At 45.3% G+C, this 12,091-nt stretch overlaps 1 protein-coding gene across 3 annotated transcripts in view; it reads left to right on the forward strand.

Annotated features, from left to right (window-relative positions):
• Positions 1-12,091, forward strand: part of MED23 (mediator complex subunit 23) — a 1,372,437-nt gene that overhangs the window by 1,344,554 nt on the left and 15,792 nt on the right. For all 3 annotated transcript variants that reach the window (XM_069606687.1, XM_069606688.1, XM_069606689.1), the window contains one exon: positions 6,421-6,541. In XM_069606687.1, the coding sequence (XP_069462788.1) occupies positions 6,421-6,541 (121 nt within the window). The remainder of the gene's footprint in view (positions 1-6,420; positions 6,542-12,091) is intronic.

Consider the following 12,091-nt stretch of genomic DNA (forward strand, 5'->3'; position numbering starts at 1 on the left):
TATTCCATATCGCTCCCGCCCTGCCTTCCCCGCTGCAGAATTTCTTTTGCGATTGCAGCTTACGTTCCGCAAGGCTTTGTCTGGCAAGACTGGCAGTTGACTTATGTCACACGTTCTGGGGGAAAAAACTACAACTGAGGCTACGGGCGTCGTGCGTCCTACTTATCACATCGAATGACGTCGGAGGAGGTCCTCGACGACGGCGCATCGACGTCATCGACGCAGGACGCAGGCGCCGAAAAAAGTTTCCGAAGCAGCACAGCTGTGGTAACTACATGTCATAGATATGGAATACGTCGTCGGACCATCCCATCGAAAGAACGTTACCAGGTAAGAAAGTAACTTGTTCATCTTACTGATATCTTAGATAAAGGGCCCCAAGAGGACCCTATAGTCCCTTTTCATGCTGCATTGCAGTGGAAAATATCTGTAAATTGGGAGACACCTGAAGTTATCCCTGCAGTAAATAAAAAAACTCTCTGCTAAATACAGAGTGTCCGCTTCAGATCCTGAATATCTAAGAAAGCACCCAACTCCAGAGAGTTTAGTAGTGCAGGCAGCGACGTTGTCAAGTAGTAAGTCGGCATACCCCACTATACCACAAGACAGATATGACAAGTATTTTCGGCATGCAGTATGGCGCTTAAATCTATCAACGCCACTTGCACGCTAGCGAGATTCAGCCACACCCTTTGGGAGTGTGCTTCATCAGCAGCTGACTGTCTCCCAGAAGGGAAGGAACGAGAAGCATTCTTGAACATCGTCAAGGATGTGAAGTTTGCGATGTGTGAGTCCCTCCAAACAGGCATCGACTCTGCTGACCGCATCAGCAGAGCCATGGCGGCGAGTACCACAATCCGCAGATTTGCATGGTTGCGGAAGTCTGGTTTTGCTCCTGATGTGCAAGCCAGACTTCTGAATATGCCCTTTGACGGCACTTCTCTATTTGGCAAAAAGGCTGATGACAGCCTGGAGAAATTGCGACATCAAAAGCAGCAGCAAAATCACTTGGGGCTGCGATCTGGCAAACTCCAAATCGCCACACAGGTACATCCTGGAGGGGGGGGAAGTCCTTTCATTTTTACTCCGCATTCGGAAAAGGCAGAGGACAGCCAGCTCAAGGGGGCCAGAGACGATTCACCCGTGGTGGATGGGTCAAAGGTACCAAACCTGCATCAGCAGGTGCTACTTTACCCTCAGCATCTGCATCAGCCGCTTCTTAACCCCTCTGAGGTCTCCCCTCACAAGACACCATTAGGAGGCAGGTTAACTCAACATCTGACAGAATGGCAGGCTATTACGTCAGATGCTTGGGCATTGGAGACAGTTTCCCAAGGTTACTGCCTGCCTTTCCTACAAACTCCTCAGAGTCATCCACCAGGGAACAACTCTTTGAAGTTTCCAGACCCACTCCTTATGCAGGAGATTTCAGACCTGCTAGAGAAATGTGCCATAGAACCGGTACCTGTAGCGGAGAGGAACAAGGGTTGGTATTCCCCCTATTTTCTAATACCGAAGAAGGACGGAGGATTGAGACGCATCTTGGACTTGCGAGAATTGAACATATTCCTCAGGAAAGACAAGTTCAAGATGATAACCCTTTCTCAGATCCTTCAGGCCTTCCAGCTTCAGGACTGGTTCGTATCTCTAGACCATCCGGATGCTTACTTGCATGTGCCAATCCATCTCAAGCACAGTAAGTACCTGATCAATTTCAAGTTCTGCCATTTGGGCTGACCTCTGCCCGAGGGTCTTTGCCAAGCTAATGGCGGTTGTGGCTGCAAGTCTAAGGAGGGAAGGAATTCAAGTCTACCCCTACCTGGACGACTGGTTGATCAGAGCAGTATCCCCGGAACAAGCTCAGATTCATCTAGATTATGTTTGCCATTTCCTCCACAAGCTGGGCTTCTCCCTCAACTTAAAGAAGTCACAGATCATACCATCACAGAGACTCCAGTTCATTGGAGCAGTCCTGGACACATCCCTGGGAAAAGCCTTGCCACCAGAGGTGAGGGCTTAAGATATTCTACAGATGGTCACCAGGTTTCAAAATGCCCAACGTCTACCAGCCTTTGAGTTTTTGAGGTTGCTTGGTCTCATGGCATCCTGCATTTTCCTAGTGCCAGAGGCTCGCCTGAGGATGAGATCTCTCCAGTGGGCGCTAAGGACCCAGTGGTCGCAATTCTCAGGAAGGATGTCAGATCTCCTACTAATCCCAGACAGAGTAGCTCGAGACCTTCAGTGGTGGACCTGTCGGGAGAACATCTTGAAAGGAGAACAGTTTTGGCAACCATGGCGGAGATAACAGTAGTCAAGGATGCCTCACTCACTGGGTGGGGAGCCCATGCCAACGACTTGACCATCAGCGGTTGTTGATCTCCCATCGGAGTCCAGACTACACATCAACCTATTAGAGCTGAGAGCAATCAGACTAGCGCTGAAGGCTTTCCTGCCATCAGTACAGGGAAAGAATGTCCTGATAATGACGGACAACACAGTGGCCATGCACTACCTCAACAAAAGCGGGGGCAAAGGATCACTGCCACTGTGCAGAGAGGCAATGCAGCTCTGGTTTTGGTCAATTCAAGAAGGAATCTCTCTATCGGCAGTTCACCTAGCCGGAAAGAAGAACTTGACGGCGGACGCTCTGAGCAGGCAGAACACAGTATACCACGAGTGGGAACTAGCTCAGGAAGTCCTTCAAGAGATCTTTGCCCTTTGGGGAACCCCTCAAGTGGATCTGTTTGCCACCAGTATCAACCACAAATGCGATCAGTATTGCTCAAGGGAATTTCCCCTGAGAGGAGCTCTAGGGGACGCGTTCGTATTGGATTGGGAGTTCCCCCGTCTGTATGCGTTTCCTCCAGTCCCCGTCATTCCTCAAATGATCAGGAGGTTGAGAAGATTCTGGAAACCCATGATCCTAAATGCCCTGGATTGGGCCAGGAGAACGTGGTATTCAGATCTTCTAGACATGTTCATCGGTCCTCCGATTCGTCTTCCGCAAAGAGAGGATCTTCTCTCGCAGAAGGGAGGTCGGGTTCTCCATCCAGATATCGGGACCCTCAAACTTCACGCTTGGTTTCTGAAAGGCTGAGATACAAGGATTGGGATCTTCCGGATGACGCAATGGAGGTGTTGCTTTCAACCAGAAGGCCAGCAACAAAATCTTTATACCGCTGCCGTTGGAACAAATTTTGCAGCTGGTTTAGAGAAAAGAATATTGAAAACTGATGGTGTTTTCTTTTTTGCTATATTTGGCAAATTCAGGTCTTCAAGTTGGCACAATCAAGGGCTACCTCGCAGCGATGTCAATCTTCGCACTGTGGAGGAGTCTTCATACTTCAAATTGCCCATAGTGATTCAATTCTGAAAGGGTTAACTAATGTTTTTCCCCCCCAACTCCTTTTCAAGTTTCAATGTGGGACCTAAACCTAGTCTTGAAATTTCTAATGGGTACTCCATTTGAACCCCTTCATTCCTGTTCACTAAGGTTTCTCACTCTTAAAACAGTGTTTCTAGTGGCTTTAACTTCTGCCAGAAGAGTGAGCGAATTACAAGCCTTATCTTGCAAACCTCCACATACAATATTTCACAAAGATAAGGTAGTTCTCCAAGTGAAGCCGAATTTCCTCCCAAAGGTGGTCTCAGAATTCCACATCACACAAAAGATAACCTTACCCTCGTTTTATCCTCCTCCCCATCCAGGGTAAGAGGAGGAGAGATTGCACAGGCTGGATCCAAGGCGTGCCTTGAGTTTTTACATTAGCAGACTTGCGAGGATTAGTCAAGCAGACCAATTGTGTGTGGGGTATGCAGGGCACAAATTAGGTTTACCTATTACAAAACAAACCATCTCAAGATGGATTATATTAACCATTATAGAGTGCTATAAATTGGCAGGAAAAGAGCCCCCTCAACATCTCAGGGCTCATTCAAACCAGGGGTATCGCAGCCTCTTCAGCTCACCAAAGAGGAGTTCCAATTAAGGACATATGTGCGGCCTCCACATGATCGTCCGCATACACTTTTGCTAAATTCTACAGTCTTGATTCCTCCTCTAGCCAGGAGACGAAATTTGGAAAAGCTGTGTTGCACTCTGTGCATCTTTAAAGGGAAACATTTAATTTGACTCCCGCCTCCTCTTTATACTACTTCTATGGGAGTCTATTAAAGATAAGGAATACATGGGAGGACACAATCCATTCGAAGATCAAGTTACTTACCAACTGTAACGTTCTTTCGACTGGATGGTCCTCCCACGTATTCCTTATCACCCCTCCCAACCTTCCCCGCAGTAAATCTTCCCTTGTAGTTGCAGCCTACGCTCCTTCAAGGTTATTAACCATTTCATGCAAAGCAAAAACAGCTCCTCAAAACGGAACTGAGCAACGGACGCTGCATGAGACTATTTATACCTATGGTGACATTGGCGCCGATATGGAGGCCTTCGAGGGACACCGACTCGAGGGACGTCGACACGCAGCGCCCTCTACTGTGAAAAAATGTTCTGAGGCCAGCAAGCTGGAAGTGGAATTATCAAAGATAAGGAATACGTGGGAGGAACATCCAGTCGAAAGAATGTTACAGTTGGTAAGTAACTTGTTCTTCTCTGCGGCTCTCCAAGGTGTCGTCTTTTATGTAAGAGTCCATGGGGATCATGATTTGAGTGAATTTCATTCAGGGGTGTTGCTAGATCTGGAAAAGATCTGGGGCTACAATAATGACTGGACTGTCGGGACTCGGGGCTAGCTAGTCTTTTGGTTGTAGCCCCTGAGCTTCGATCTGGCGCTACAACCAAAAGACCCGGGCTACAGCCCCCTCAGCCCCCCTAGCAACGCCTCCGATTGTTCTCTCTGCTCCAGCTCCTTTGTTGCAAGATGGTTCAGCATTTCTCCATGGCCATCCCTGTTGGTACACGTGGTGCTGTAGCGCTTGTGATTTTCCCACAGACTTGCATTCATGATCATTTCCATTCCATGGGACAATCTCTGCAACGATCCCCAGGGACTTAGGAGATCCAGAGGATAAAACATCCCAGAGTCAGGGGGTTACTTTACCCCTATTCCTTAAAGGCTTTTGGCATTACAAGGTCCTCACAAGATTTGGGTTTAACATCTAAATGTATGTACAAAATGGTATAGAGCTCTGCTGTTGCATTAAAGGCATAATCCAGATCTTAATTTAAGTCGACATTGTCAGTGAGGGCGCATCGATTAGGAGGGGACTGTTGCAACTCCAACCCAATACTTCATTCAGCCAGAACACATTTCTGGCATTTAGGCATTAGTATGCCGGCTTTCCTGGATCACACAGTGCCCTTCATGCGTTGCGATGGGGTCTTGCGCCAGACTTGGTCACGGCCACCATGGTGGAACTGTTGTCCCAAACACATTTAATAAAACTGTTCTCCTGTTCGTCCTGGGCGAGAGAAGTATAAATCATTTTGGGGTGTGTTATGAACTTTACGTTATCTCCCCAGGCCACTCACTCAATTGTCCTGTGGTTGGGAGGTCTTCAGTGCATGCAAACCCACCTAAAAATACCCATATATGTGCATCTGGTGAGTGGATTTAGGAGGAATGTGTGCTCTGCTCTCCGAACCATATTGGACCTGGCAGCCTGGTTCCTGCCTGCATTCTTGTGAGCGCCTGGACTGTGCACTCACTTATGCAGTCGCTGGTGGGAGGCAACCAATAAATTGAGTGCCTGGGGAGCCCACATTCATGAATGTACTGCGTCAATGAGTCTAGGTGCGGCATGAAGTGGTCCTTGCATTTGTGTTGAAGGATAGCTGCCATTTCCTAGTCATTACTTTTTATGTGCATCTTTCTCCCTGTTTTGCCAGCAACACTCCCAGTACGGCTAATCATTGCCTTATCACCAACTTGTATCCAGGGAATGCATGCCAGCCTGTCAGTGTGCCCAGAATGCTGGCTTCATTTACAGATAAAAGCTCACGTTCCACCCTGCTAGCCAGTGCTGCATCCCACTGGCCTCATGTGTCTGCCTTGCCTCTGGACCTGCGAAACCTCTCTCAGCTCGCACGATGCTGCACCCCCGACCCCTCTTCAAAGTTTGACCTCCTTCACACCACCATCTCACCACTCGGACAGCTTCCATTGCCATGGAAGCCATCTTTTTTTCTTCAAGATGAATCCACGAATTGTGTGCTTTCCAATGCCTGTGTTTTCTGACTTTATGGGTCCCCTTAGTCCCAGGGCTTTCCCTATAGTGTTAATAGCAATTATACCACCCCTTTGGCTTAAAGTCAGATTAGACATGTATGGCTTGCACATTGTGTAATAAGCTTTATTAACTGTATGCTAAAAAACAAATGTAATGTTAACTTTAGTTGAATGCAAACCGGTCCTACACCTGTAATTTTTGAAATTATATTCATTTTATCTTGTGTAACAGGTTCCTTGCAGAGGTATTGAATCCCATAGTGAAGACTGAATTCCAGCTTCTCTACGTGTATCACCTTGTGGGGCCTTTCCTACAGAGGTTTCAACAAGAAAGGACCCGCTGCATGATTGAGGTATTTATGGTCTCGTTTATCACACAGGCTTGAAGGTTCTGTGTTTTCATACCTAATGACCCTAATTTTCCCAAATGTATTAAATATTAATCTTTTAAGGTCCACCCCCCCCCCTCCATCCCTAGGCCTGGTAGCTTACTGCCACCTGACCCAAATTACGAACTAAATATACACCTTACATCAAAATGAGACCATTTTTTTAGGGCACACATCTATGTTCTTAGAGCACTCACAAGGTTAGATCCTTACCCGATGCATTAAGATATTAACCAAAACCTGCATAAATATAGCTTGAGTAAAACTGCCAAGTGACTTAAAGATGTATAATAGCAGCCAATTAATTTCATGTGAATTGGAAGTGTTAGATAATAAGTTGCTTGTATATCCTAACCTTATTCATTATAAACTTGGAAGTGCAAATGGTGCTCAACCTTCATAAAATCTCCTCCATATGCAAGTGGGCGAGGAGATTTTGCAAGCCGTGCCGCATCTGGGAAGATACTCCTATCGCCAGCTGACTTGGTTGAGAATTTGTCTTCTTTATAGGCTTTCAAGGCATACTTAGCTTCTTGACTATCTTGAGAGTCTAGTTTTAAGCCATAATTTTCCCTTGCTTTCGATAGATATTTTTAAGGAATCCTCGTACCATTGATTATCCTTTTTTTTGCCATTTTAAGGTATTGGATAGGAGCAATTACGTCAGTTCTTTTGTAGACTGGACATAAAGGTCTGGTATAATTCAGTGCACTTAAGATCAGGCTAAGTGTGGTTAAGGTCAACTAGTAACTCAGCACTGGTAATGAGGTCAAGCTTTTTCTTTTGACGTGATGGTTGAGAATTAGTAGTCACAATTCTTGCCAACAAGTGAGGTGGCTAATGCCATAGAAAAAATGACAACAAAATGGTCTGACAATGACACAGGGATGGTTTCAAGGTAAGAAAGGTGTACGCCTCTAAAAAGAACTGGGTCCAAACAATGTCCTCCAGAGTGGGTAGCAACAGTGTATAGTACCTCAAGATCATATGATTGTAAAATATTGTTTAGGTGCATACAGTCCGGATTGTCGGGGCTGTTGCACCAGATGTTGAGATCACTGAAGATGACAAACTTTTTTTTTGGCAGAGTGCCTCCATGCCAATATAGGCATCCAGGCTATTTAAAAACCTGCTCGAAGACCCTGGTGGTCTATAACAAAGTACTATATGACATGCGTCATTAGGGAAAATACAGCATGTGCATGCAAGAATGGCAGAATCTGAATCCCATTTAAGGGTATTAACATTAAGTATGTCTATAGAAGATCTTGCTAGAATAGCAACTCCACCTCCCTTATACGTCTCTGTTGACCCATTTAATTTGGAAATTGTCTGGGACTAGAAGATAAAAATGTGATATAGAGTGGTCAGAAAACCAGGTTTCCGTCACAAAACGTATTTCCAGCTGTGAGGTGTTAATAAGTTATTTCAGTGCAACTGCATTTTTTACAGTAGATCTTGCATTAATTAGTACGGCACAGTTTACTACTAGTTTACTACTGCATAGATTTTGGCGAGTTTCTCGGTTGAATATGCCCAAGGTTTGAATTTTATTCAATGCACGCAAAGCAAGTGACCCACGTCATTAGTTCTTATTTTCAGCATATACTTGGCAGAGTATTGGTGTATCATCCTTCAATATGGTTCAATATAAAGAAAAAACAGCTACATCTGAATAACTGAATCATACACTGTACCCATGCAGATATGACAGCTACATTCCGGGACGCAACCCTGACCGGCGCAGACTGGCCTGCCCCTGACACTCCAGCGCTAACGCACCTGAAGTTAGAGAAATACGACATGGGAAGTACAGACGTGCTGAAGGTTGTAGTTCTTTCGCATCAAGAAGTACAGATGGCCTCAAATCAAATAAGTGACCACCAAAACGAAGTGTAATTTTAATTCAAGCGTAAACACTGACCTACAAGTTAATTTTAGTATATAGTTGAGTTTATTATTTATAATGCGCACCAAACCCTGGGGCATCAGGGCGCAGAATACAAGGATATGTTCAGCTTGGTTACATAGGTACATGAAATGTATGGTCAACAATAAGTACATGAAATACACAGGCATATATACAATATAATTACAAGGAGCACACATGCCTAGGCAGCAGTAGGTACATGAGGTACAAGAGGTATATCGGCATGTATGCAATGTAAGTTACATGCGCAGGTAGAGTTATAGTAATATGATCAGAGAACTTCAGGGAGGGTGTCTCAAGGGACTAACAAGTGGTAAACGAATCAATATGCATAGGGGTACACGTGATCGGGGGTATAAGTCTCAAGAGAATGGTTATCAGATGGTTATTTATCATTTATATTCTTTTAGCCAGTTAGATTTTGTCTAAATTATGAGAAGGACTGATGTTCTCTAATACCAGGAGGTAGGGAGTTCCATAGTTGCGCAGAAGCAAGGATTGCAACTTTTAACATTTTTCACAAACCCAATTCAAATCTGGTTTTCTAAAACTTAAAATAGCAGAGTCAAAGAGTAAAATCTATCTGGCAGCGTAGTGTGCAATACTGGATGCATGCTACAACAAAAAAACGATACCTTCTAGTCTCTATAGTTCAGTACCCTAGCAATTATCCGCTGCGTCTGGTCGCGCCGCTAATAATCTGTGCGTGCAGTCATCCACTAACAGCTCCAAGAAATGAGTTCGAAGTTCAGACAGCAGCTTTCCCACAAATCTCCCTGAGTTTCTGGTCTGCATGGACTCACACACAAACTAGCTTAAACTACGTTCATGGAGGACTCTTACATTGGCTGAGACGTTGGTAGAGTCTTTTGCATTCAAAAGGTTTTGTCCTGCGTTTTTTATGGACTTTAAGCCATGTCTGGATGCCTTAAACCTGTGTCTTTAGTGAATTCAGTATTTCTCCAGTTCGCAATTCATTCTTCCATTGCATGAAAATGTCTTTAATCTCGCTAGTTATTGCAAACGATCTCCTCCTTGTCTGCTTTTGATCAGTATGTATTTCACTTCTGTATATTTCTAATGGATTGGGTCCTCCCTCGGATTCCTCATCTTTGATATACAAATATCCTGCTTGCAGCTTCTGAAACTTTCAGCAGAGGGCATTGTGTATCTCATTGAGTCAAAGTCCCTCAACAGCTTCCATCCCTGCACTCGTATGTGATGTCAACACTGGTATAAATAGTACGCACCATGCCCATTGCTTCAGTTCCGTTTCTGTGCATGCAGAGCACTCTTCGAACGGTTTGATCGACTCTGATTTCTTTCAATTGCGTATTTCCATCTTTGAGTATGTCAGTTCCAAAGACAGGTTTTAAGAGGTGTGTGGACTGTGATTCGAAAATGTCCATCACAGATCCGCACAGGATTTGCTTCTGCCCTCTTGGTGTGGTGCATAAGGTTGACGATTGCGAGTTGTGTCAATCCATGACCAGCAAGGCCTTGAAGGAGAGGAAGGCAAAACTCACCTTGGGTTGGTTGGCTTCTAAATCTCACACATCTATTCCTTTGAAAAGGAGGTCGTCTGCAGTAGTTAGTCTTAGGTGTGTATCTCCTCAGAAACCTAAAAAACACTCAAAACATTCTAAGCACTCAAGGTCCAGGAGCGATTCTTGTCACACTTAGTCATAGTCTTCTCGATGGAAATCAAAGAACAGGTGTCATCGCTCATCGGAAGAATCCTCTCTTGACAGGAAGGAGGTACGGTTTTCTCATGAATCTGCCTATAAAGCAGAGTGGAAAGACTTTTATCTTCAAGTTATGGAGTTTTTTTTAGGCCGTCTCCTTCCGGTCCCTCGAAAAGGGTTAGAGAATGCTTCTGACCCCATTGACTACTCCCTATCAGACTTATGAGGCGCAAAGGCTACCTGTCACATGCCTAACAACCAAGGGCGTAAACCGGAAGAACTTCCTTGAGAGGTGTCGACACTGTCTTCATCTCGGAAAGTCGAAGGTCTCTGCGTCGTGACCTTTGACGTCAAAGCCATTGATTTCTATCTCCGACCCATCAACAGCCTTTAAACCTTTGTCGAAAAAAGACTTTTTTTCAAGTCCATGCGGTCTATTTTTGAGGAGGAAGAAGAGGAGGATACTGATTATCCTTTTGGTTTCTCATCTGGCACACCTAATGTTCCTGAGGAACTTGTATGTCAGGACTCCCGGTTGGAGGGAATGTCTAATTGCTTAAAAGAGGCTAGTGGGCTTGACACTTCCTGAGAAGTGGAATTTAACACCTCAGACCCTACTGCTCATGGTTGGGTTTATACGTCTGTAATGAATAAGGTTACAGAGTACGTGAAGTGGGGTCGTCCTGCCAAGAACATAGTGCAGGATGATCTTACAGACATCCTAGACAAGGGACCCCACACAGAGCCTATTTTAACTTTTCACTCATCCTGGAAAAACAAATTTCTTGTCAACTAGCAAAAAACAGATACCACACCTGCTGTATGCAAAGATCTGGTTATGAAATATAGACCTTCCTCAATTGATCCGGAATTCCTTTCTAAGCACCCTTCCCATGAGAGCTTGGCAGTGCAAGCAGCTACTTCAATGGATTGTCTTTCTCCCGCAGCTTCTTCATCAGATATCCATTCCAGCATCAGCTGCTCAGAATGTTTTTTGACAGGGGGCGTTATGCACCTCAACCCATCCATCAATCTGTCTTGCCTTGGTCGTCGGCTCCGGGCGTGACGCTGGTTGTCGTATATATACTCTGTCACTACACCCTTGTTCCTCAGTTCCTTTTTTTCCACGTCCCCAGCACGCTGATTGAGGGACATAGACATAATAAACCATAGAGCCTCCATATCCCAACTTGCTTTACTTCAACTTCCCTCTGGCATACACATTCTCCCACCTCGAAGCAACCAGCACTCTAGGGCACCTTCATTCAGAGACACCGCTCCCAGCTGCCGCCAGAGATAATGGAACATTCCAGAGAGCCATGCTATGTGCAGCAGAGTCATGTTAGTTCTAGTGATGTGTAGAATTTCTTTTTCCCACTCCTGTAGGTTTTCGATAGTGTGATTACACTTTCAGCCTTCCGCAGGGATAGCACCAACAGGTAGATAATTTTCTTTCCATGCGAAAGTTTAATTTCGTGGGGACTTTTCCCCTGTGGGAGTCTCCCTCAATGAGTTGGTCATAACTGTGGGTGGGAGCTGCAATGATGAAGTGACCCAGTTCTCTTTATCCCTGCCTCGTTTTCTGAGATGCGTTTGTCAAATCGCCACCGGGGACCTGCAATGACACGAGTGGCAAGGTTGCTTTCATCCCCACCTCCCTCATCTCCTGCGATGTGTTTGCCAAATCCCTCCATGGGACCTGCGATGATTCAAGTGGCACAGTTGTTTTCATCCCCACCTCCCTCAGTTAGTTTGTCAAATACCTGTGCGAGAGCTGCGAAGATGTGAGCGGCATGGTTGCTTTCGGCCACTCCTCCCTAGTCTGTCAAGTAGCCAACCTTCCCAGCCACATTTATAGTGTTCAGAGCAGCCCTTTACATGCAACTCTGCAGTGACTGT

This window comes from Ambystoma mexicanum, chromosome 4p (genome assembly GCF_040938575.1).
Source record: "Ambystoma mexicanum isolate Mex_15411 chromosome 4p, UKY_AmexF1_1, whole genome shotgun sequence".
NCBI lineage: Eukaryota > Metazoa > Chordata > Amphibia > Caudata > Ambystomatidae > Ambystoma > Ambystoma mexicanum.